This window comes from Camelus ferus, chromosome 1 (assembly GCF_009834535.1).
Source record: "Camelus ferus isolate YT-003-E chromosome 1, BCGSAC_Cfer_1.0, whole genome shotgun sequence".
In the NCBI taxonomy this organism is placed as follows: Eukaryota; Metazoa; Chordata; class Mammalia; order Artiodactyla; family Camelidae; genus Camelus; species Camelus ferus.
Window position 1 is genome coordinate 117623535 of NC_045696.1, and position 27763 is coordinate 117651297.

The 27763-nt window shown below is 40.1% G+C and overlaps 1 protein-coding gene across 7 annotated transcripts in view; it reads left to right on the top strand.

Moving 5' to 3' along the window:
• The window catches only part of SATB1 (SATB homeobox 1), a 100014-nt gene that overhangs the window by 42659 nt on the left and 29592 nt on the right, over window positions 1–27763 (top strand). For all 7 annotated transcript variants that reach the window (XM_032488785.1, XM_032488776.1, XM_032488805.1 and 4 more), the window contains 4 exons: window positions 5300–5411; window positions 7788–8242; window positions 15744–15956; window positions 23872–24027. In XM_032488785.1, the coding sequence (XP_032344676.1) occupies window positions 5300–5411; window positions 7788–8242; window positions 15744–15956; window positions 23872–24027 (936 nt within the window). The remainder of the gene's footprint in view (window positions 1–5299; window positions 5412–7787; window positions 8243–15743; window positions 15957–23871; window positions 24028–27763) is intronic.

Here is a 27763-nt window from a genome sequence, read left to right on the forward strand (position 1 = left end):
CAGATTTTGCTGTGGTTGGTTGATTTGGCAGAAAAGCATGAACAGTTTTGGTTTAAATGATTGAATAACCTGATTAGCATTGTTTTGGGGTGGGTTTTTTTTTTTTTTTTTTTTTTTTTTGGTTGTTGTTAAAGGCACAACAAAGCAATTTGAAGGGTAATCAGATCCCTGTCTTCTCCCAGTTGACGAACGTATTTTTCAGAAGGCTTCCCCTCTCCCCAAAGTCTTCATTGGCTGCAAAGATGACCAAGTAGAAAAATAAAACTATCTCCCCTCAGTGTCTAAGTGTGTTATAAATACAGCCCTCCAATTCGTGTCATATTCTAGCAGGGGTTTGAAAGAATATAATCTTTTGAAAAATGATGTAACCTCAACCAACTCCTTGTGGGGTTTTTTTTGGGGGGGATGTGTATTTTGTTTTTCAGATGTACAGCCCTGCTGTGTTTCAGAGCTAAGGTTCAGAATGTTCTAACCAGCTCGAAGTCGGGGCTTTAGGAAAATTCCACCCTTACCTTTTCACAATTAGAAAGGTTATAAATAATGTATTTGGCTGAAAAGGAAGCCCAGCCGGTGGCAGATGGTACGATTCTAGAGTACCGGGGCTTCTGTGAAGATGGCGTTCTTTTAGATCGGAACTTCAGCAGACTCTCAGAGAAAGCCAGAACTCCTCACCGGGCGCAGACATGTGCTTTATGGCTCTTAGAAAAGCTTACAACCTGGCCCCTCGAGGGGAAGATTGTGTCACCCTGGTGTTAGCAAGCACGTCACAGCCAATGTCTGCTGACTTCCAAATTGTGTCTCCCGACGCTGGTGGCTGGGGACCTCGTCATTGGTGGGGGTTACGCTGTAGCTTTTGAACTTGGGCTTTAAACCGGAGGAGTTTTTTTCAGCCTGATTGTTTCCTTCCCTGAACGTGGATGCTTTTACACGACCGGCCACTGACTAGGAAGATTCGTGGTGCAGATCGTGCCCTTTTCCCGGTGCTTTGGAGAAGCTTGTATAGACACTGGGAGAACCGGGGTAGCGTCAGCACCGAGCGCTGATTTCTGAGACATCTGTGTGGATGGAGCTTAAAAAGCATGGGAAGGAATCTCTTACAAATGAAAGAACAAAGGTTCCTCAGACTCTGAGTTCTCTCTTGACAGCTAAAAGTGATGGATTTTAAAAGATTCACGTGACAATTAAGCTGCCATCACCTTTGACCTTGATAGAAAACAGGAGTGAGAGGAGGATTTTCTGGTAGCCTGCAGGCACGACTTATTTCAGTGACCTTTTACTGATCACCAAATATGTGCCCAGACCTGTGATGAGTCCCGGCTACACAGAAATAAGACCCAAGGCTCACCACCTAGTAGAAAATAAACAGCATTGGCAGGTGCTCTGTACAGGACGTTTGGGCCATCGGGAAAGGCCTTGCAGGAGTCCCCACTGAAACTGTACCCGAAAGGGTGAGCAGCTGTTACCTAGACATGGGAGAGGGCGTGGGTCACCCCTCCAAGTCAGGGGAGTCAGTTACCAGGTGCAGGCCAGCTTCAGAAGACACCACCAAATAGGAATATTGAACCAAATGGAAATACTTTTTTTTTTGTTGGTGTCTCCTCTTGCTATCCCTGGACCCGACTTATAATTTAATAATTTAATTTGTATACTCTTTGTTTTTCCTAAGGAAATTTACTGGACATAAAAGACATCATTTGAAGATTTTATCTGAGACTCTTTTGTTGTTTAAAGCAAAGTCTTCCAACTGGTCTGAAAGGTGGTCGTATAACAAAAGCCAGTGAGGAGGGAGGCGGAGGGCTGTCATGGTAATTAACTTCCCTTAAGTCCAAGCTTAAGGAAGTTCCAGGCTGGGTGCTAATTGCATCACATTGGTTATTTTGTCTGTTGTCTGCCCAAGTGTAGATAGTATGTGTCTTCAAGGCATTATTTTTCTAGTGACTTGTCCAGTGCTTGGCACATAGGAGGAGTTTGGTAGGTAGATGCTGAATGAGTTGGGGGAGGGGGGAGAAACACCTGTATGAATGGATGCTCAGGACAACCCATGAGGTCCGCGCCGCTGTTCAGGTCCCATTTAGGACCGGGGATCGCGATGGTAGTTGATTCATTTGACTGAGGTCGCAGTACCAGTGTGCGACCCATCTTGGACTTGAATGCAGATTTAGCCGATTCTGCTTCATCAAATGAATATTTAGTGTGTGCTTAAGACACACCAGGCATTTGGGCTGGAAAGGAACACAGGGCCCCAGACCTGCAGGGACTCACAGTGTACAGAGTAATGTTTTTAGCTACTGGTCTTTAAACCAGTGTTTCCTTTTGATTGATAGAAGAATCCTAAGCCTCCCCCCTTAAAAACGTGGATCTTTGTCTACCTCCCCCCCCCCCGCCCCGCCCTCTGGTCTGTCTTTACCGTGCAGGAAAATCCCATCACACTTGACTTTCTGCTATTGGTGTTATCAAAACAATAAGTGGTTCTTTATGATTTTCCAAATTGAAGATACACCACTGAATACGGTCTTTCAAATACCATGTGCTCCACAAAAGTCTGAAATCTCTCTTCCCTGCCCTTGAACCTCATAGCACTAGTCAGGTGCCACCCCAGAGCCTTCAGGAGTGATTTTACCACGAGGGGGAAAAAAGTCTCGTGCGGTGGCTGTCTGCGCAGTTGAGTCGTGAGACAGATCACTGTGTATTATTCCAGTAAAAACAGAGTTGACCCCAAGTTACCTGAATTATGGAATATTTCCCAGCCCCCTGAAAGCGCAGGAAGATAGAGAACCTTGAATGCTGCTTTGGCATGCGTCATAACCCATGGATTAGCCTTTTGATTTGTGTCTTGCTTGGGCTAATATTTACATTAATCCGAGTTCCCTAAGCACACCCTACTTGACAGAGGGGAAAGCATCCAAAAAGTCACTTAAGGACAGAGCCTACCAATTTAGGGTTAAACAAAGGCAGAAGGGAGCTTTGATGATCACGCACATATGGGTATTATTTTCCACACATGGATAATAATGAACTGCGTAGCACTGTTACATATGGGCTCCCGTTGTATAAAAATATTCTAGAATTTTTTCCCCGCACACATGATGTATTTTTTCTCCTCCCCCCCCCACCATATATTTTCCACTGTTGGTCTACTGAATCCCATTAGGTTGAAATGATCTGTTTACATGTCTCTTCCTAATAGTAAACTTCTTGTTGGCAGAGGCTGTGTCTTACCCTTCTTTGCATCCCTGGTACAGCCGGGCACATAGTAGGTATGAGGCAAAGAGCAAATCTCATAGACAGAACAGCGGGCAAACTCCAGTAGCCTGGACGTTTGTCAGCAAAATTTAGATGTGTCATCCATTTCTGAAAAGGACATCAGCTACATCAGAATTTCCATGTACTGTAATATGAATGTTTAAGAATCTTCCAGCACGTCTATATTGAAGCGTAATAATTTTTTTAATTGGACCAAAGTAGAAGACTGTGGGCTGTCTGTCGCCCATTTGCAGAATCAACGGTGATTCATCAGCATTCTCACTAGTTTTATTAGCGTCTGACTTTATTGATCCGTCATTACAATAGAGTAAGTGTGATTGAAGCTGACAGATTGTTAACCAGATCGGGTGATCTTCTGGCTCAGGCTTTGGCAACCTTGCTAAGTATCTTTTTGGACTTTGGACGGGAAGGATGCTTTTAGTAAAACTGCACGCTCCTGGATTAATGGCGAAGCATCACGAGCCCATGAAAAATGTCTTTTTAGGGAAATAAAATGTGAAAATGACTATAAAGTAGGACATGTCGAGAAAAAAAGATAGCCCAGTGCCTCTTAGGAGAGCGAGCCGTGTTTTACATAAATAATGCACCCCCAGCTTACCCTTCCCTGGAAGTTCTTCAAAGATCTCCAGGGTTTACATATAACAGGAATGTGTGCATGTTATGAAGTTAACACTGATCACGGATATCAGGAAAATCTGTGGGAACCACAAGGAGGGCTTTACCTGAGAAGTCGCTTAAAGAAGATACTGCTATAAAAATACTTTTGTCCCCAGACTGGCTTTTTCGGTTGTTCACCGGCCTCCCAAACAAGGCTGCCTTCTGTAAACTGTCTCACCATAGTCTAACTGAAGTCTGAAATGTCAGTTCTCCAGTTTCTATACAGAGGAGTGGAGGATGGATTGGTGCTGCAAAGTCTAATTATTCCTGCGACTCAATTGGAAATTAATTTAGCCGCTACTAGAGGATATGAGTGTTGTGGTTAAAAATAACCGTGATTGAGTCACTGAAATTATCGGTACCAAAATTCGCTGGGAAGAAAATGAGTTTTAGAAAACTAGCAAACTAGTAATACATCAAAAATCATTGTCTTTCTTCATTTGTATATGTTAAACTGTCAACTCTGTTTTTCAGGCTTTTGTTAGAAAAAGGATGCAGACATGTGACAAAATAAGTCATTTGCTTTTTGTGTGTGTGTGTGTGTGTGTGTGTGTGTGGTGTCCTTGAGAAATCAGTTACCATGAAATGCATATATTTAAAAATTGTAGGGGTAGTTGGAAATTCAGAGCCCAAGCTTTACTCTACGTGAAGCCAGCAGTAAGATGGCAGCCTAGTTTTTTTTGCTCTTGTTTTTTTCCTTCTGCTGGAGGTTCTTTGTGAATAGTTTGTTTCTCCTTCAGTATGGTCAGTCAGCCTTTGAACAGTGCTAGTTTGGCTCTAGTTGAAACCCAAATAATAAGAGTGGAAAGAACAAGTGGTGGTTCCCAAACTCTAATGTGCACGCAGATCCCCAGGGGGACCTGAAAAAATGCAGGTACTGAGTGACTGTCCGCGGGAGGGTCCACTGCTCTGCATCTCTGATAAGCTCCCAGGTGATGCCAAAAGTGCTGGTCCCTGGGCCATACTGGGAGTTGCAAGGATGGAGAGCCCAGACTCTAAACCAGAAAGTGTCATTTATTTCTGAATTGCATTCAGAAAGTCACCTTCAAATATTCGGATTTATCGGGATCGGTGAAAGTTCATCAGCCCAGGAGTAGCCAACATTGATGGAGGTCCCTTAAATTCAAGGGCAGAGTCTGTGGGTGTGATAGCTTTATACCAGTCTCCGTGGGCTGTTGCTTTCTACTGAAATAAGCACTGGATGGTCCACTTTATGAATTTTAAGAAGTCGAGGCTTTAGGCTAAAGTGTGAAACAAAAAAGGTATGGGTACTCAGTTGATGTGGAAAAAAAAAATACATTCCCACCATCGAATTCATTTCTGTGTCCTGCCTTGCGTTTCGATGTATTACAAATGTTTCCCCCCCTTCTCCATGCAGAGTATGATTTCTTCCATTGTGAACAGCACTTACTATGCAAATGTCTCAGCAGCAAAATGTCAAGAATTTGGAAGGTGGTACAAACATTTCAAGAAGACAAAAGATATGATGGGTAAGCAGAAATCCCTGCCGGGGGTGGCTCTGTACCATTACTTGTCATTGGGGGGTGGGAGCGGTGATCAAAGTCACACCGAAAGCCAGGTCTTGTGATTGCCCAATTAGAGATCCATTTAAAATCTTTCTTTGCTGGTGGGGAGTGGGTCTGAGTCTAATGAGATAATGAAATTCCATAAATGTTTGTGTTTAAATCAGCCCAACTGACTTGGTTGTCAGACTTGCCGGAGATCCAGGCGAGGGGAGAGGAGCTGTCATTTTTTAACATCTCAGTGAAGACCTAACCTGGCCTTGAATAATGAATATTGGCTGTGGTTCCTCTCAGAGAGAAATCATGCTTTTATGTTTTGGGATTTTTGTTTAAGAGACGGGGAGGGTGTCTAGTTTTCCACCCAAGTTTTAAGGAAATTAAATAGTGTTTATAGTCCCCAGAGTTGGGCTCAAGGGACTGTTAGAGCTGCCCCCTTGGTAGGTACAAGGGTGAACATCCTTTTTTTCCCTTTTTTTTTTTGGTGGGGGGAGGTCTGAGCATCCTGTCACCATCCTTACCCAGAGAACCATTGCGTCATTTCTAAACTTTGCATGCCAACATGGCGTCCTATCTCAAAATATAACTTTAGGTCAATATTTGTTACGCAGGAAATACATTAAAATTATCTGCAGTGTGCAATGACAGATAAAAGTTGTGTGTTGTACCTGAGCATTTAGATTATGACATTTTCTCCCTGTTGAGTTCGTTAGTGTTCATAAAAGCAAACACTGTGATTAAGGTTAATGTTTTAATTTTCTATTAAGGTTTTCTTTCACATACTGGTACCTTCCAAATAAAATATCTTTAAAATAATATAGGAGTGGGACATTTAATATGCATAGCATTATGTCCTGTTTTAAATCTGTTTCTGTTTCCTGCCATGACATTCCTTTAATAAAGCAACAATATTAACTTTTCCTTAAGATTTTAAGAGGCAAGAGAACCTGAATTTTGAGCATGTTTTAGCTTTTAATATTTGAAGCAAAACCATCCATCTACCAAAACAGATTCTCTGCCTTTTATAGCTTAGAGCTGTAATGAAGACAATGCATCATTTTTGGAATAATTGCTTGAATTACTATTCCCTCTGAATGGCCCACTTGGGCTGATATCACTGGTAGAAAGGGAAGGTTTCTTCCCCAATTCTTAGTTATATTTTGCACATCTCAGTGACTATAGCAATCAGTTCCTCTAAATATAAAAGCCTGAATATATAATGAAAAGAGAAATGATGATTGAAATTTACCCGGAGTCCATACATGGAAAGCACGGTGTACTATTTGGAAAGACTCACCTGTTTCCCATCCTCAATCTTTCCAGTCGAGAGCATCAAACCAGCCTCCTCCTTGTAACAGCAAAGTGTTTGGCATACTGACTGCTCACTCTCAGTCCATCCACTTGCAAGATATAGCCCGGGGAGACATATCCAGCCTGGGTGGCTGGTTGTAAATTGCAAAATCGTGACAGTATCACCATTGTGCCAGAACTGACTCCCCACCCCTTCCTTGAGAGATTGTTTTTGGCATCTGGTGATAGCCATAACTTCTTCAAGAAACATTTGGGTCTTGGCAATACTGGGTATACCGGCTTGCAGTACAATAAATCATTTGCTTCATTCTAAGAAATATTTGCGGACATCCCTGCCGTCTAACAGGATGGTTAGAATTACGTGACACAGGATATATAAGATACTCAACACAGTGTTCAATATGCACTTTGTTATCATTACTTATCATCATGACCCACTTTTATTATTTATTATATTGATTGCTTTTTTATATATTCATGGCTAGGTTAAAATTTAACATAAATAACATTTATGTCCTCTTTTTTTCTTTCAAACCTTTTGCCTAGAATAGTGAAAGTTAATATGTATTAGGAGAAAATACGGGTGTATTTCTTTTTTCTTAAGTTTGCCTATGGACTTTTCTTAGCCCCACCCACTCCTAATTACCATTAAGCAAATAGTGTTCTTCTAGAAGTTACTTTAAAATAAACATTGCTTTATAAGCCTCTTTGGGGTGATAAGTAAGAGTGAATAATAGTTTGACCCCAAAACTAGTCACATAGAATTTGAAAATAATTGATTTCATGCCTTCAACCTAAACTGCCTTCTAAAATGAGACCAAAAAGTGTCATCCCACTTTTTGAAAGTTGGTGGAAAGGTGCAGAAGAGGGAAGTCAAAAGACAGACAGTGGGGTTCCAGCCTGGAATGTTCTGGGTTTAGTTGGATCTGTGGTGTGCCCCGTGTGCCGGCTGTCTCCTTGCAGGGAATGATGGGAGATCTTTATCAAAGCGGGTCACCATTGGCTTAACATGATTTTGCTTTTTATCCACTTTAGTCGAAATGGATAGTCTTTCTGAACTGTCCCAGCAAGGTGCCAACCACGTCAGCTTCGGCCAGCAGCCGGTCCCAGGGAACACGGCGGAGCAGCCCCCATCCCCCGCGCAGCTCTCCCACGGCAGCCAGCCCTCTGTCCGGACCCCGCTTCCGAACCTGCACCCTGGGCTTGTGTCAACGCCCATTAGTCCTCAACTGGTCAACCAGCAGCTGGTGATGGCCCAGCTGCTAAACCAGCAGTACGCAGTGAACAGACTTCTCGCCCAGCAGTCCTTAAACCAACAATACTTGAACCACCCTCCCCCCGTCAGTCGATCTATGAATAAGCCTTTGGAGCAACAGGTTTCAACCAACACAGAGGTGTCTTCCGAAATCTACCAGTGGGTACGCGATGAACTGAAACGAGCAGGAATCTCCCAGGCAGTATTTGCACGTGTGGCTTTTAACAGAACTCAGGTCAGTTTTGTTTTGCTCAATTTGGAAATGGTTCTCCTCTCTCTTTCTCTTTCTTCTTTAATCCCAGCTATACTAATATTTATTCTTTGATTCTCTACTCACATTTTCTCCTTCTCTCCCTGTGATTGTGTTGTCTTTTCCTGGGAGAGGTGCCTAAATTTGATCACTCCTTTCCCTATCAGAAACGGGGGCTCCTCTCCCAAGAGAGAGCTGTGGATAGACGGCTTCTGATTCAGGAACCTTGAAAGAATAAATATCGAAAATACTCTAAACTGACACTTTTACATAATGGAATCATGGACTGTTGGTAGTAGCGGACTGAACAGTTGCATGACTTCATCGAGGCCATTGGTAGGACCCCAGGCTCTAGCCTGCTCTCTGTCTTTCTGAGACCAGGGATCCGAAGACCTCTTCTGTAGCAGGCCAGACAGTAAATATTTTAGGCTTTGCGGACCATAGCAGCCAGAGACAGAAATGAATGGAGGTGAATTTGGTGTTTTAGTCCAACTATTTACCACAGGCCCTGGGGTAGGTTTAACCTTGGAGGCCTTAGCTGGAGACATGTCACTGAGATCTGCATAAATCCCCTGTGTTCCCACCTTTGTCCTCCAGGGCAAATTCCTGTGAAGATATGATCAGCATGGGTGCTGTTTAGCAGAATGTGGAGAAAGGGTGATACCCATGGGAAGGCCTCTGATAAAGATAGTTGAAAAGCCCGAAATGAATTCATTCTATTAAACTGTGAATGAGAGGATTTTTTTAAACCTTTTTTGGAAACTGGTATGATATATATGGTGTTTATCTGGGGCCTAGGCACACACGCACACCAAAAAAAAAAAAAAAAAAAAAACCAGCAGAACATGTAACTTTGATTAGAATGAGGACATGATGTCCTTTTAACTTTCTTGTTTTGCCGCTCTTCTTTCTTTTGTCAATTTTTTTTTTTTGGCCTGACTCATACTTTCCCTTCATATTTAAGTTATTTTGTTTATTACGTGATTATAAGAATAAAATCCCGGTACAAAAATATCTAGTATTAATTCCTTGCTGGCAGAGTTTCCAGACCTAGGAGAGTCCCAGCTGTGACTTATTTTTGGCTTGCCTTACTGGATTGAAAGTTAGGAGGCCTTACAAAGCCTTTAACTCAGTGTTTGTGTTCCGTTTCTTTCACTGTTTTTTTGTGCATCATTTGTCTGATTTTAACAGGGCGGTTGCAGTGTTAGGTCTCATGTTAAAATTGTATGGTTTTACCTAGTTGTATATTTTTACAAGCTAAAAATGTCTTTATTAATTTGCTGGTAAATTTAATATGACAGCTCCATTCGGTTGGGGGTGGGTCATTATTTTTAAAAAACGAACCAATGAATGTATCAAGTCAACCTTCTAGAGGCTTCTGTTTCTGGGGCATTCTTTATTTTCGTAAATAGCAGTAACGACCAGTAGTGCAAAAAAACAGACAGGCCTCTGCATAAAAGTTCAATGAGATGCTTGTTGAGTTGGATTGAAAGCCCACGAAGACAGCATTGACTTGGACACAAATGACTTACCGATAAGCACTTTGGAAATTGAGCAAATTGTTCTTTGTTAAAGCACCAAGGAGGGCATGTTTTATATGGTGAAGAGGGTCCAGCTGAAGGAGAAAAGGGTGAGGTCAGCCCCCATCAGTGCATTCTGTCTTCTCTGGGGCTGTAAGGTCCAGACTTTCCCCAGGAAAGTGACCATTTGTTCTCCTTGGGTTAGCACATGGACGGAGTCCACAGATACCAATAGGATTTGTTACTGGAAAAAAAGCCAGAGCTCTCTGTCTTTTTGTACCATATTAATCTCTCCAAAAAGATAGTCATCTCTGTGGTTAACATCGAAAATGGTGACTTCATGTTCTTTTTGAGGGTGAGAGGAGAATGAAGTCCTGCTTGTTACTGGTCTCTTTATTAGAAAGAGTCGTTACCGAAAAATTACTGGGATCCCCGGGTGACAGAGGGGTCTGATTTTACACCTTCCTATTGGTAATCGGTACTCCTCAGTTAAAGCGGTTATTGGACCGTATCTGAGGCTGTTTGATTTCAATGAGAGTCAATTTCTATGTATATTTAAGTGTTCACTTTTGGGGAATTTGCTTTGGGACATGCAAGCCATGCGTGTCTTTCCGGTGGTCACACTTAAACACCGCGCACGCGCACACGCACACGCACAGCTGCATTTATCTTAATGATTACACATTCATATGAATGCATGTAGTGTGTTTATTTCAAAGTGTATGCATTTCAATAAAAGCAGGTGCAGCGCGAGAGTGTATGGTGTGAGTGTGGAGGACGAAAATACGCATGCTAATGCATATGTATAGAGCGGGAGCTCTGCGGAGTTATACTGCACATCACACATTTGTGTGCACTTACTACAATGTGCAATTCCAGCTCCAAGTTTAAAAAAAAATGTAAAATATGTACATACAAATGCAGAATTCTGTGATATGATCGGATAAAGACGTTGGGACCCTATAAACAGAGTATCAAAACATTCATATAACAGATAATGCTGGTGTGAGTTGAGAATATTTTAGCCATTTAGCCATTGACATTAAAATCCTGGGTTTCATGTTTTAACTCTTAATTAGAGAATTTTCTCATCATCCTAATTGGGTCTCCTAAATTAAAACAAACCCCTCTCTTAAGACGTTCACTTATCACTATTAAAAAAATTAAAAAGTCTACCTTTTCTGAAAATTTGTGATGAAATTTATATAATTACTTGGGTTTTTTAAAATTTTCTTTTTAATGAAGTGTAGTTGATTTACAATGTTAGTTTCAGCTGTACAGCAAAGCAATTCAGCTATACATATACATACGTATATATACATATGTTTTCAAATTCTTTTCCATTATAGGCCATTACAAGAAATTGAATATAGTTCCCCATGCTATACAGTAGGTCCTTGTTGTTTATCTGTTTTATATACAATAGTGTCTGTCTGTTAATCCTGAACTCCTAGTAGAATTACTTGTTTTAAGGACTCTTTCCCTTTCTAAATTGATGGGTATATGTTCTTTAATTGCTACTGAAGGTACCAGCTTTTAGCATATGTCATTCATTCAGTTATGCCTACTTGATGTCTTTTTAATGGAAACCTATGGCTCACATTAATTGCCGAAGCCTCTAGATTTATACTTTTCAGTTCACTTCTCTGTATTATTGCTATTTAAAGGTTGTGATAGAAGAAACTATATTCTTTAGTGCTTTTTTTTTTTTTTTTTAATAAAACCCAGAGTTTAACTCTGATCCCATTCTCTGCCTTTTTCCCTTTTTTTCCTCCCCCCCTCCTGGTCTTTGGCACACTTCATTTTCCAGTAAAATAAAGAATGAAGATGGATTATTCAAAACTGATAACAGTAATGGACCATCATGTAATGTTTTATTGAATTTGAGTTCTGTAAATTATGTGGTGGAGAGAAATTTGCCTGCTTAAGTATAACAGAAATCGCTCCTGTGTCCCTATAATTCTTCACAGTGTAATTTAAGAAAAGTCTACTATCCATATCACTATTGAATAAAAGGTAAAAAGGTGCTATTACCCCGACGTGACAGCTCTCGTTTGGCCTCGCAAACGACAGAGATAAATGTGTCTGCTTATAACTTATTTGGCCTGAGTCCAAGGTAGTGGGTGGAGTTTGAAAGTAGCCTTCCACCTGGACATGTGATTGGAAATTCACCCAACAACAGAGGCAGGTAGTCTTGAAGAATATTAATATTCTCCATGTTTTATTTTTAGGGGGAGGTTTTATCAAATCGTATTTTCCTGTGGAGGGCTTTGAAGTGCCACGAAGCTGATAAAATCTATTTGAATCAGTGATGATGTTCAAAGAGGAGACAAACTAGAGGCCAAACTGGCTTTTTTGTTCAGATTGGCAGTCTCTTTCACTTATCTGCCGTTTTAAAGAATTCGTAATTAGCTTTTGGAAGTGCTGATAATACTTACTGAAGGTTTTTTCTTTCTATTACAATTACTAATGAATTTTACTTGTAAACTCTTTCTGGAATGTAAAAAGAAAAAAAAAAGTTTAGGAATTCACCTGCAAGTTCACTCTTTAACTGGAAAAATTAGAATGCTCACAATCACTGTGTAACGACCGTGCAGACTGATTTTATGTTTTCAAGGGGTCAGAGCAAATACTGAATGATTTGAAGATGTGACGCACAACAAAAAGCAGCTTCTCATTCCCCAAAAAATCAATGTCCGTGAGGTGCTGGTAACTTTACATAACGGACCAATTCTCAAGTTCTTTGCAGAAACAAGAAGGACTAATGATTTTGCTCCATTTCATTCAGCAACTGTGTTATGTCCCTGTGGTGCACAGTAGTGATTCATTTTAGTCCTAGTGTGTCCGCCATAGCCAAGTATGGTACTTGACAAGCTTGATGTATTATCTTTTATCATGAAGAAGAGTTTTTGGTAAGACATCCCTCTTACTATGCACCATGGGGGATTACTACACATGACCTTGACCTAACTTGGCAAGTCCTAACTGTATTTTCAACCATGTGGAAATGCGAGACAAGAGCCATGGGCATCTTGAATCCATAAATGTGGCTACTCAAGTAACAGCAACCAGAATAGGACCAAAACATGCATTTCTGCATCCAGATTCTAATGGCAGTCATTTTGCATCCAGAATTTTCTCAGGTGATCACTTTTTTTTTTTTTTTGTAAGTAATTAACACTTTCTAATCAGGACATTTTCTAATAATATTTTCAAGCATTTCCACCAGGGGGCACTCCCCTCATTGAAAGCCTGGGCCAAGGGAAAAAAAAAAAGAAAGAAAGAAAAAGAAAAACCCCAAAGGTTTGTAAAACACCTGAGACTGTCTACACCGGCTGCCTGAGTGTTCCAGGGTTTGAAATATCACTCCAGACTTTCAACATATTCCAGGCAGAAAAAAAAAAAACTGCACTTGCTTTAGTTAGAATAATTAAGTGGAAATAAAATGTTTTGCCCTGAAAACATTTTATATGCTCAAATGGGAAGTCATGCCAACATCAAAATATGGGGAGAGAAATTTCTAAATCCTCCCCCCAGGTGGCCTGCTGTCTTTTCCTTTAAGCCATACAGGAATGACTCATGTTAGCAAGACTTGACGTTATTGTGTATTTTTTCACATGCTGGCTTTCTCACTGTAGTTCCCTGCTGTCTCGGAAACATTCCTAACAGAAAGATGATATTTTGTTATTGGAGATTTCTGAATGCCTAACTTCAAATTTCCCAAATATGATAACATCCTAAGTGTTTACAGGATCTCTTTTGACTTGAAGTATTTTTTTTTCAATTATGGAACAATTTAGTCTGGATAAACAAACATCGTAGAGAGTGCCACATAACTTCTCACTGAAGGCTCACCTTGAGCAAATTAATAATTACCAATAGACTTTTCCCAGGGGTAGCATATCTCGTCCTTAGGTTTGTCACCCATTTGTAATTTTCTCCTTCTATGGTCTGAATATATGTAATCCATTTAGTAAATATTTATCAAACACCTATGTGGCAGGCATCTTGCTGGGATGACGGATCATTCTACCCAAGGAATTTATAACATTGTATTTAGGTGTACCGGATGTTTCTACATCTTTCTGTATAATTAAGATATATTGCTTTGCCAAGTCCATCTTTTAATACCTTTTAAACTTTTTATCCCCATTTAGTGGGGAAGAGTGGAGAGCAAGGGTTATTTTTTCCCACCTGTTTTCCAACATTGTTTTGGAGACCTGGGTTTTTCGGTTCCAACGTGATGCTTTGAAAACACAGTCTGATTCGCTGGCCTTGTGTGAATTAAATAGCTGGATGATTGACTGCCTTTTAGTTTGACTGAATTTTAGTTAAATTGACTGGATGTTGTGCTCTTGTGTAAACATGGTTGCAGTGGTACTTGTCAGTGTTATGAATGGAAGGACATGTACCCTTCATCCTTCAATAGCGTTTCTTAGGGTGAAACCAAAGGTTTGGGTCTCATTTGCATAGACACAAGTGATAGACTAAAGTGTACGCTTAAGCCCCCTGAGCCTATTGGAAGTTCTTTTTTAATAGCAGCCCATAGACCATTTTTAAAGTGGATAGTGCTTTTATATTGTCTATACCCAACTGTTCTATTGGGGCAGTAGGATACACTCTCCCAGAGGAATTGGGGATGAAACCAGGTTGGCAACTTCTAGAAAACCATTGAAAAACCGCAATGGTATAACCTGGGGCTCGATTATTTTGTCAGAACACTTAACCTCCTTTCCCCAAATGTATCGTGTCACCATTTCTGCAGGGTTATGAGAAAGTGAAATTTGCAGATTATTTGGAGATCTTGACATTTTATTCTGAGCTCTTGTGTGACGAGCTGAAATGTGGGAAGCAGACATGGCTTGGCATGCCAGGCATCGCTTCATGTGCGGCTGGAAGAGGTCAGGGCTGCTCAGCTCTAATCAAATGGAGAGAAAATGTTTCTAATCCCTGTATTTCATATAATCCCGTATATAATCCCTTAAACAAAAATGTGGAAAACCGCCCTTTTTTTTTTTTTAAAGCATTTCTCCAAAAATTAAAGTAGTTGACATTGACAATACTCTGTTATTTGGGGAGGAACACCATAAAGGAGTTTACTCACGGTTTGTGAATTTCTTTATCACTAATAAAAATGTGTATTTCTCGAGAAATCTGATTATTACGTAATTTGACATTCTTTTCCTAGCATACTAAGATGGATTTTTGCAATGTGGCAAAGGGGTTGTGTATTTCAAATTGAAAGGCTGGCTTCTTAAGTTCAAAATTTCAAGCCTGTCACCCAGAGGTATCCTGGATAGGAAGATGGTATTTAGAATCATTAGGGTAGTCAGTATAGTTTCCTTAAGCAGTAAATAGAATCTCCTGTCCTCAACTCATTTGAAAACCATATCAATCAAATGACTGAAAAATCATTTGAAAACCAAGGAATAACTTAAAATATTGCCCATGAAAGCGTCGCGTAAATCTTAGACGATGCCCTAGTAATATTCTCTTTCCTAATACGTTGCAATCCATTTTCTAGTATTTCCTTTATAAATCCTGCTTCTCTAGAAATGGCTGGATATCTTTACATATGGGGCTGTTGGCATTCTACTGGCTTTGTCTGGGCAGCTTGCAGACTATACAGTTCAGCGCTGTTGTAGTAGGAGCATTTCATTTATTCCTAACTTCCCTCAGTCCTCTCTCCGTGAAAGATTTCATGGCAAGTTAAGCGACTCAAAGGAGGGAGACCAATTAGGCAGTTTCAGTTGATGTTATATGTACAGCGGAGGCTTAATAACATTAGGAATACAATTGAGGCTCTCTTCTCTACCATTTCAGTTGTAACTAATATATTCCTACGTGGAGTGGGTGCTCCGGCCGGTTCATTTTCTGAGCAGAGTGGAGGAGGAAAGGCAAGGACCGCGGACTCGGGCAGGGCAGAGCGGGGCGCACGCTCACCCTGTGCCTTTCGTCCCCCGCAGGGCTTGCTTTCAGAAATCCTTCGAAAGGAAGAGGACCCCAAGACCGCATCCCAGTCTTTGCTGGTAAACCTTCGGGCTATGCAGAACTTCTTGCAGTTACCGGAAGCGGAAAGAGATCGAATTTACCAGGATGAGAGGGAAAGGAGCTTGAACGCAGCCTCGGCAATGGGTCCTGCCCCACTGATAAGCACACCGCCCAGCCGCCCTCCCCAGGTGAAGTCTCTTTTTCCTTCTCACTTTTCTTTCTGCTTTTGGTTTAAAAAAAAAAAAAAAAATGTCCAAGGGAGAATCTCGACAAGGTATTAGAAAGATAGATGGATAGGGGTTTACCAAAAAAAAAAAGAAAAAAAAAAGTAGCTCATAGACTGCTTGAGGACATTTGGGTCGCAAATTACTCATTCTGGTATAAAAAAAACTACTGATTTAGATAGAGGGGGAAAAATTGCTTTGTGTTGCTTATTTTGGGGGTTCTTTGGGGTTGAAAAGTCATCTTTACATGAGATATTTGTCTCTCTTTTTTTTTTTTTTTTTTTGAAGTATAGTTGGCTTACAATGTTGTGTTAGTTTCTGGTGTACAGCATAGTGATTCAGCTATATACATACATGTATTCCTTTTCATATTCTTTTTCATTATAGGCTATCTCCTACATAAGAAAAGAAAGTGTTAAGTAAAGAAGTATTTTCAACTCAATAGGGAAAAAAATGTAATGAAGTCAGTTTTATCCCTCCGAGTTTTAGATCCACCATTTGAATAGTAAATAAATAAAAATAAATAATTCCATTTGTATTTACCCTTTCCGATAAGAACTGCAGCTGGTCCCAATTACATACCATCTCGTTTGTAATCTTTCATAATTAAGTTTAATACAATCCTTGAAGGCAGCTTTAAATGGGGCTGATAAGGAATTCCATCTGTATTCCCAGAAATGGGCACATTTTCTATTTTCCAAATTTTTGCACTTTTTAGAAAGGGCAAAAGTCACCTTCCAGGTAATTTTGTGTGTACGCATCTGTATTGTTTTTTTTTTAATCAAGTTTAAAAGGTAGCCTCAAAGAATTCAAAAGAAGTTAATTTTCAGTACAGCTATCAGATAAAAGATTGACAGTGGTTTAGCCTTGAAATCCATAAGCAGATTTATTTCTTGCACCATTTAATTTGTGGCATGTGCAACTCTTAAAAGTAAGGTCAGCAAAAACTGGATGAAAAGTGAATATGGAATACAAATTTTAAGTATTTATGTAACATAATGTCATAATGAAATTATATCCTAATGTTAATTTCATCAGTAGTTAAAAAAATAACCATCCATTTCCAAGTATAGAAAGAGAGGAAACGCTCATTCAACACTAAAAATGAAACTGCCACAGATACTCATTTTAAATAAGGAATTGGCATAACATACAGCCACTTGTTGAGGGTCTTAAACTGCATAGTGTACTGTCCTGAAATGATTATTTTTTAGAAACATCACAAAAGTCCACTTTCTCCATTTTATTCAGTGAAAATCAATTTGGTCTTGGTGTCTATCAGAGCAAACTGTCAGGCAGTCATGGCTGTAACTGTGAGAAAGTCACGTTTCTCCAGCAGAAAAAAATGGCGTCTGTATCCATGCATACACACCCACCTGCCCACATTCACATGCTCATTGAATTTGATTTGTCAAGCCTTGGATGAAATAGTTCTTACAAAAAAGAGGGAGGAGCTCTTTACTTACATATATGACTTTTGTGAGAGTGATGAAACAGAAGGTAAGGTGCTTTGGACTTGATCTGACGCTTAGACCACTTAGTTGTGGCGTTTAGAGTTCACGGCATCCTTAGTTCATTTTGCTGCTACAGTCCTCACTGGAAGCCCTCTAGGCAGAATCCTTTTACTTATCACTTAGTCTGCAATACTAACAAAAGAATGGCTTGGTTAAGACCAGTATGAATTTAAGCATTGAGCTCTTTTTTTTTTAAGTCTATCCAAATATTTGACTTAGTATAGTAGTTTCTTAATATAGTTTTTGTTTTCTAATTTTTCTAGGACTTTAATGTTTTTATTTGTTTTCCGCATGTGATTCTGCTGTCTTTACCCATCAGGTTTTTTTTCTTTAGCCAAAGTTACATTAATTCTTAATTCATATTTATTTTTGTATACTATTAAGATATTCTTGGGTTGCTTTCTTATGTGTATGTCTAAAGACTATATGCTGACACGTTGGGATAGAAAATAGAATTTATTTTAGCCTGAATTACTGATTAACTGGTTGAGCCACCTTCAGCTGTGTATGTGTGTTCTCAAGCAGAGTTGAGACCACACCTTTGGTTGGGGTGGTTATTTAATCATTGATGGACGTATTAAGTCCATAGATAGTGTCGCTTCTTACTGAAGCTCTTTCGAAGGAAAAAAATTTCCATTAACACAGTATTCTTGGCCATCTAACCAAATTCTGAAATGATCATCTGATAGGTGTGAATAATTTTATTTCACCGCCGTCATTTAAATCTTCAGGGTGTCTTGTGCGCCCTCATTGAGAATCCCCTTCCGTGACTTAACATCACCCTCACAGAGTTTGTTCACCTTTTACCCTTTGACACTGACTCAGTGAATAGAGTTTTAGGAAATTTTTAAGGTATGAGACGTATTATCAATGTAAGACGAGTACTTGGGATTTGGAAAAATGAGTTAGAGAGCAGCTGAGCCAGCACCATTTTGCAGCAGTCGAAGTAAAATGCTTAGGCTGGAACCAGTGTATCACAGGTAAGGTTTAACACGCTAATTTACTAATGACTGGAGTGAAAGGGGGAAAAGGGTGAGACTGCAGTTACAGAAACAGACTGCAAAGTTTTGTCTTTCTTAATTTTATCTTTGGCCAGAGAGGAGTCTCTGTGACATCACTGTGCATTTCGTCCCCCTCCCCCACCTAATTTAGATAGAACATATTTTGAGCCAGATCTTTGGCTTGGGTTGGATCCAAACTGAATTGTTGAAGGCAGAGGTCCTTGGTGGCTCACAGAGGCCCCAGGCCACATCTAGATCTGAGAAATTGGATTCTCTTCCCTGGAGAGTTTAGGTCACATGGAAGATGTTTGGGGTGACCCTGGGTCATACTAGACAGAGGATCTAACTATTAAGGAACGCAGATTCTAAATCATCTTCAAGAAGGGGCTTCCTTCAGGCCCCAGGTTTTATTCTTAGTAATACCACCCCCCCAGGGAAAACCTAGATGAGCCTCGGGACGCCTCGGTGAGCTGTTCCCTGTCCGCACCTGTCCCTCACAGCTCCGTAGAGGTAGCCATGCCGGGAGCTTTGTCTCCTGGCTGGGGCAGTGGGCTCCAGGCCAGACCTGTTTGTCCAAAGCGTATTTTCCCAACTTATGTGCTCTTAATTCAAGAAATACGAATACCTTGCCCTTACGATAGTTCACACTTCTAAGCACCATCATGTACATGAATTCATTGAGTCCTCATGCCAACCAAGTCCAAGATTTAGTCAGTTTTTAAACCTGCCATTAAGTCTGTTGCCCACTTCAAGCTGCCTCCTCGAAACAGACATTTTAGAAAGGAGAAAGTGAAACTGGGGGACTCTCTCTGTTTGTCATGGAGGATGAGCAGTTTTACTGTTAGGTTAGGAAGAGGAATGTGTAGAGAACACTCTCCTGATAGACTGCATCACGTATGTGGCAGATGACCCACTTTGGAAGACTTTGAGTGATTGGGCATTTCTTCCAAACGTCACTAGTATGGACCCAACCCCTCCAAACGTCCCTGGTCTTAAAGGTTTCTTTTCTGACTGTGCTTAGCAAATTTTCCAGATGAGTTTACGAGATTGATTTGATTAATATTAATTAATTACTGTTTTCTGGGATTAGTCTATTCCAGATCAGTTTTAAGTTGGTTGCTGTGTAGGTGTGTACTTGTTATGGTTTTTAATTTGTGTGTTTTAATACGTGTTGACTTTTGGAGTTAAATTAGCAATTTCTGTCTTCATAAGGACTGTTTGACAGCCTGTAATCATCGGGTTATAACTTTTACGTGAATTATATCATTACTTTTGCCTTTATATTTTTTACATCTCATCATGTAATTCTTTGTTTTTCCCCCTAATGTAAGATGTGATATTTTATTACAACACTTTAGAAAATGTAGGGAGTTTATATAAGCAACATGTAATTAATTTAATCTGATAGCTGCACTTTTCTGTCCCTTTACAACAAATCCTTCAATAATATAATGAAACATAGATTCTAGTTATGGGCAGAAACTTCATACTTGATAAGTTTTATTTGTTATGAATCCCTTGACCAGTTTTATGTTAAGATTACTTATGTGCTTATAAAATGCTTCTCATTAATAGTCATCTTTTAAAAGCTAGAGGAATTTTGAAAGTCCAGATTTGGAAAGAAATGAATATTGTTTCTACAAAAGGAAGAAAAGCATTAAAAGATATCATCCTGATACTCAAAACAGTGTTAATATATAAAAATTTGAAAATAGGGACTACTTTTTTATCACCAATAGGAATTCCTCAGAGTAGCACATTTCATACACAGCATTACTAAGAACACACTTCTAGTTTGCATAACTTAACTAAATTCAGATTGGAGTCTTTAACCTAACAATAAGACCATTCGCCACTAAAAATTAGATGTTAATGGGCTAGACTTAGCAAAGGGCTGCCAAAAAGCATGTCTTAAAAAATAAGAATTTTTTCAAGTAAAGAAATCCTGTATAAAACATCATAACCTCCGTATATTTGCAGTGGTTTTTAAGATCAGTATTGGCAGTAGACAGACTTAAGTTCAGTTCTCAGCCTTGCCCCATGGACAAATCCCTTAACTTCTTTGTTAGTTTTAAAATGGAGACGTTTTGCAGGTTAGAGTTCATGTATGTTAACACAGTACCCTGCTCATGATAAACAATTGATCAATGTTAGTCTCTGTTATCATTAATAATTGTTATTAAAACTCCATCAACCTTTATGTGTGTGCACGCTCTCACACACGTGTGCAATACGTGTGTGCAGGAAACTCCTCCCGCGTCAGGGGACGGCACAGTCACCAAGCAGGACCCCAGTGGAGTCCGTTCTGTGCAGCATGTACGTAGGTAGCACACGGGGGCATGTGGAGTGTGTATGGTCCATTTTGTAGTGTGGGTTGATGGATTCAACAGTCCGTGAAGAAGCAAAAAAGCCTTTGCATGGAAAATGTGCGTCCTCCTGCACAGTTTCAATGAAATGAAACAGAGACCCCAGTGCTGCACCCTATCCCCACGTGGAAGGGTAAATACCAAAACTCCAATCCTTAACTACTTCCCCGGCGCCGCCGTAATGATGGAGTAGAACCCGCTACCTTGATAAAAGCTATTCGGAAAGCGACTGCATTTATTTTACCTCCTGTGTTATTTGCGGAGAAGAGCTGAAGAGTAGTTTGTTTTGCCTGGAATGAACTACTTTATGAATTTTAATGTGTGATATAATATTAAAAGCTAAACCAGGATTAAAGAAGATTTTTTTCGGTGCTAAGCTAAAATAGTACTTAGTAGAGTGAGGTATAAAAGATTCTTGTTTCCATTTTTACCTGGGGGAAAAAAAAATTCAGCTTTCATATTTTTGAAAAGCTGTCCAAGTCAGTTCCCCTTAAGCAATAGCTTGTGTTTAGGAAGAAAGAATGTGATTCCAAAATTCTAATAGCTTATCTGTGATAAGATGCATATCCAAGCCAACAAGATGATAAAGAAAAGCTTTTCTAAATATTTCTTAAGTGAGTAATACAGTTTCTTATTATTTTTAAAAGTTGTTGCTCTCGCTTTTTTTTTTAAGTGTTTCATGTTACTTCTTATCCACTTCTGATTGTGTTGGCTACTAGGAAATGGTTCTTTGATTTTTTTTTAATGATTTAAAAGTTTTGCTTTTTGGTTCAAGTTGTAATTGCTTTATTTAAAAAAAAAATTAAAGCCAAGAAAATTTTAGCAAGAAAATCACAGGGTTGAAACAAATGATGATAGCCCACCTCGAAGATACATTCTTAAGCGTAATTTTTACAAAGGAATGAAAATTATTTTAAAAACACTGAGTTTCCAAAGTCTGCTCTCTGAACTATGCAGATTGCTACCAAGGAACTATTTCTTCCAGTGCGCTGGACTTCACGCCTCCATTTCCGTAACATTCAATTTTCAAAGCGATTGAAATGGCTTTTCTTTTCTCTTTCATTTAAGCAGTGAGAAAAATAGGTATTAAAAGGGACCCCATGGGGTGATCAAATCTATCCTTCTGCCTCAAAGCAAGACCACCCCAGAGCAAAGTTGCGAATCTCACCAAAGCAACTTTGTAGGCAATTTATGGTAATGCGTTAACTCTTCTGGCTCCTAAAGTGGTGTTTAGCAGATTATTGCTTCAAAGCCCTGTGTCTGTGCCTAGTGGTCTCCAGTCGTTAATATACCTCCGTGAGTGCCCTTGCTTACGAATCACAGAGCTGGCAGGGGACAGCTGGAAATCTAACCCCTGCTCTTGCCGTCTCTGTCCCCGGATGATGGTTTGGGACAAGCCAGTGAGGCTAGCCTGTTGGGTACTTGTCTTGCCTCACCTTCTGCGTCCTCACTTGGGGCGTGTGGTCCAGCTGTTTCTCATCGTCATCCTTTCCGTGCTCACAAGGGTCCAGGTGGGAGAGTCTAGCTGCCTCCTTCAGATAAGCCCGAGGTGAGTTCTTTTGCTAAATGGCTAGAAGTTAGGAGTCAGAAGGCACGTTTTAAAGGAGCCTCATCTTTACTCTGTAAGTGCAGGGAATTAAATTGCTTAGAATAACCTCCGCCCCTCTTTTGATATCAAATATTTAGGGGCAGGGTGAAATAAACATTGCAAGACTTGCTGCACAACCAGGAGGAATGTCATTTAGTGTCAGAAGATCATTTGTTTATCTTAAAATGAGCTTCATTTTCTATTGTTCATAGTGGATGAGAGAAATGGTCCGAGATGGTAAGTTTCTAGAGCACAGAAACCTGGGCTCTGTAAAGGACCCTAAGCAATGCGGTTCTTGATGACTCATTTTGTCAGGAGAAACATGGTCCTGCACCTGTGGTAACTTTTCATTTATGTTTTCATCAGTTTCCCAGAAAACAGCTGCCCCATGGTTCATATGTAAATTTCCCAGGCTGGTTCATGTATCTGCGTGATAAAGTCAAATTTTTATTTTAAAGATTTTAAGTTTTAAAGATTCTTTTTTAACTGTTGAAAATTAATGATGGCATCAATAAATCTTGAGGTTATTTGATTTTCCCAAGTTTTGTGGCATTTTTCTGCTGATACCCACTTATGATTATTCCCAAAGGCATTGATACTGACTTCACACTCAAAATTATACATTTTGCATATACCTGTAAAATCACTGATGATATATTTTGTGTAACTTGCAGTCATATTCTATTAAATATTGTGAAACATTTTCTTATCATCTGGCTCCACAAGTCAAAAGGAAATAGTTATATACAGGGGTGCCAGGAAACGATGAAATAATTATACAGAACAGCTTGGACATGCACGTGTAAAATGCAACCAGCCTTTATGATAATTAAGCAAGGCACTCTACCTGTTTCATGGATGGGTAGAAGATTTAAATATGCAGCTCTGCAAATGGCTTTGTTATGGAAGACTTTTTAAATGAAACATAAGAGGAAAAGGCATAAAAGAAGAGTCTAAAATTAAAAAGGCCATAGTATGTAATCACTATTAGTGATGCAATTGTCTGTCAGGCACCCGGTACCCAGTGAAGATACGGCAGTGTGCATTATAATTTTAATTGTGAATTTCCTTTGTTAGAATGGCAATGGAAGGTAATTGGGAAACAATTAGTTTAGGGTTTTCAAGTCTTTGAAACTATCCCGTTTTCCAGAAAACTTACTTTATGGCATTATAATTCCTGGCTGTCAGCTGGCGGTTGCTGTCATATTACAGATGCAATCACCTGTGACAATGTGACTCCCTTAACTTAAGCAATCTGATCTCCGGGTAATAACTAATGTTGAATGACCGCCCTGTTGGTCACCTTGATCGTAAAAGGAGCGACACTGTCCAGTTTGGATGCCTAGCCTGAGAAGCTTCAGAACCATTTGGCCAGTGGAAAATGACGGGCATGTCCAAAATGTTTTGTAGGTGAAAACGGCTACTATTGCCACGGAGAGAAATGGGAAACCAGAGAACAACACCATGAACATTAATGCTTCCATTTACGATGAGATTCAGCAGGAAATGAAGCGCGCTAAGGTTTCCCAAGCACTGTTTGCAAAGGTGGCAGCAACCAAAAGCCAGGTAAGAGCCTCTGTCAGGCATTGAGAACTCCGAGCTGCGTTACCTGGGAAAGCCCACTCAGAGGGGTATCACTTCTCAGTTGGAACTGGTGTCCCTGAGAGGTCATGGTCTCCAGGGTTATGGACAGAACTCTGTGATGAAACACGGTGTTCAGATTCAGGGTAACAGACACTTGGTTGGGTTTCCTCCAACACTCACTCTCCAAACCACGGATTTCTCGGCAAGTCCCCGAGTCGGTTAACGTTTACAGAAGCGTATTGTCATGTGTCATTCCTCCAGCTGGTCTAGGTAGTGGAACAAATAACTTGAATTACTATTATTTCATTAGTACTTCGATGACTTTCATTTCCATCCTAAAATACTACAAACATGATCTTTTTTTTCTGTTCCAACTCAGACATCTGAAACTATTAGGTGCACTTATTAAAACAGACACACATACTCACATATGTGTTTGCATATTAATGATTTTAGTTTTTCTATAAATATATGTAATATGTAAGTATATAATGTATAGTAAATAAAATAAATATAATAAATATATAATCATAATAAATAAATATATATAAATAATAAATATATATGATACAAATTTAATTACAATTAGAAAAACTGCCTAAATCTTTTGACTTATAAAGGAATAGAATGGAATTGGAGAAGTCAAAAATTCCTACAAGATGAAGACATAATGAAGGATGGATAATGGAGTCTTTTATCAGTAGGGTTGTCATATGTTGATCATATATGTTCATCCAAAGTAGAGTCATCTTTGTAGGAACAAACTTAGAGTTATCTACAACCCTGTGTTCAAAGCTGAGAATACTTTTAAAGGACTGGAAGGATACTGAAGTCTCTTCCCGTTTGCAAAAAGATTTGAAAACACTATCAAGGTGGGACTGAGAGGCAGTCGGGGGATCGAATGAGATTTTAACAACTTGAAATTTTAAACAAATATACTTCACTCTCATTAATGAACTCGCCTTTATAAAACAGCCTGGCTGCTGTCAACTTCGGATAAAATGATACAATCCTGAGAGTATTTCCAATATGACATATTTACCGTACGATACTTTCACGATTCGCTTTTTCTGAAATTATCAACGTTAATAGCGGTAACTTGAGGGGAATTTTGCTTTGGAAACGGTTGTTCTTGTTTTAAGTTATAGGCTAGATGAAATACTTCAGGGATATCTTGGAAATGTTATATAAAAATGATTAAACTCAAGCTGTGGACTGTAAAAATTACAGCTTTATAGGCCACACGCCTGCCTACCCTTCAATCACTGTCAAAGTGATAATTTCTACAATAATATGTTTCTTTTATTGTGAGATTCTAAACATCAAGTGCTGTTTAAACATTAAACGGAATTGTTTATGTTAGCGCCTCACTCAGTGTGTCACACATCGGGCCACCGTAATCTCTCATGGAATGTAAAATTCTGTCATGAATCATGGCTTGTATATCGGAAATTACTGTAATTTTGATTGGAAATTACAGGGCTCTTGAAATGTTTCTAATTATGATAGAATGTTAGAGCCGCTTCAAACCTGTGTGCGTCTTTAGATATCTTCACTGACATGCCAAGACGAGGCATTGAGGAGAAATGTCCTGCTCTCGCGTCATCCTCCCACCCTGCACCTTCTTGTTTGGGCCACTTAGTCTAATTATGATGAGGATCTCATATTTAAACATATATCATCCTGTCTTTCTTTCTGATTCTCCATCTCTTCTGACCTGTCCCATTAAATGATGGAAACTCACAGTCTGTCTTCCTACAGGGCCACTTTCCCCAAATCTCCAAGGTAGGCAGACAGAGAATCGAGGTGTGTTATTGTGATGAGGGTCTGCCCTAAAACCAACCAACAAAAATAAATCTTGAAAGTTTTTGATGCTTGGCATCAGTCATTTAATGACCGCCTGCCCCGCCCTCCTTCCTGGCTAGAGCATCGCTTCTTCTGGCCAGCAGCTTCTTTTGCTACCTTTATTCTTTTCTTTCTTTAAAATGAGATCCCAGATTCTCCGCACCTGGGCGGGGTTTCCGATGTGCGGACTAGTCACACAGTGGCAGCTGTTGGTTGATAGCGAGTGTGAGTCATGTTCTGAGTGTTGTGTGTGATCATGTGAGTCATGTTCTGAGTTTCTGAACATCCTTGTTCCTTGTACCCCTGTCCTGTGAAGCTCCCCCTGAGTCACCTTCAATGATGTCGGTTGGCAGCTTCTGTGTATCTGCCCTGATGGTGTGTTCCCCAGAACCCCCAAAGCTGCACGCTGTCTCCTCCTTGCTGGTGGAAAGAGAATTCAAGGGGGCCAGTTGTAGGCTATTGGGGTCCAGCCAACTGTTAACTTTCATTCTCTCCAGATAGGTATTCCTAACTACTAATTTACTGTAACTTCCTAGCAGAGCATTTTTGTAGCTTTCTCTTAGCTGTTCAGTTTTGATGTTAGCACAGCCCTCTTTACGAAAATATAAAGATGGATGATTACTGAAAAATAAGACAGTCCAAAAACTGCATGTATCCCCAGGAGAGGAGGTCTGACTTCACAAGGGAAGGTCATCATTTACTTAAGTTCTGTTCTCCTGCCGTGATTTTTGTGAAGGAAATAGAAAAACTAAAACACAAAAAAAGAATCTTCCAATCAGACTGACCTTTTTCATAGTCAGAATTCTTAACGTGTAACAGAGTTAGTTATTCCTTGGAAGCAGGTGCTGAGGCTTGTCAGAGTGAGGCAGGGGTCCCCCCAAATGAAGGGCATGTGAAGAGGGAAGAGCTGGGACCACTCGTATCTCAGCTGGTCCAGCCGCAGCTGCTTCTGTGTCTCGCCCTGATTCTCTAGGTTGGCTTAACATTCATCACCCCTGTTGTGCTAGACCCCACCGTGTGTTGTAGATGATCTGCATTTAGTTCTCAGGATAACCCTGTGGGCTGCAACGTTGATTTCCTCGGTTACACCCGAGAGTCACTTGACTAATAAGAAGCAGGGCCAGCCCCGAATTCTCTGCATCTCCCTGACAATTGCAGTGTCTCCTCAGGGTTCCAGGGAGCATCAAGACTGAAGTTATCCTCTGCCCCACGAAAGAGAAATTAAGGGATGCTGGATGACTTGATAGCAGAAATAGTGGGGACTTTCCTTTCTTCATTGACATATTCATGGAATATGGCTTCTTGCCTACATAGGGCCCTCGGAATCCAAGCTCCTTCATGGCTGTTTGGGGCTGGGGTACGGAGAAAGGGTAGTGATGGAGGACTCAAAGGAGACTACAGTCCAAGCTGTGTCACTGGTGTCAGAGTATTGGGAAATGATTTAACCTTAATGAGCCCAGAATCCTTTTTCACACGGGAAGGGGTCACATGCTGGACAGAAGAGCTTTTAAACTGACAGCACTGCGCACAAATGGATAATGTCTTAGAACGTGCTGAGCAAGGAGCTCAGACCTCCACACGGAGTGACGTATGTATTATCTCTGTATGTATCTCAGAAACCTTTCTGTTTCAAAGGTAACGCTTTCAAGTCGGGCCCCTGCATGGCAGGCAGCATAATTATTTTAAAGATGACAGCCCCAGAATGTCGTGGAACCAGACCCGTCGTCACTGTGGCATGCAGTGACTAAGGCACAACGTATTTTCAGTAAAAGACACCGACTGCAGATTCCACCATTTCACTTGTATTATATTATCTCTTCTCTCCGATGAGTAATAGAAATGAGATTGTTTTTAGCCCTAATAGAAATGTCTG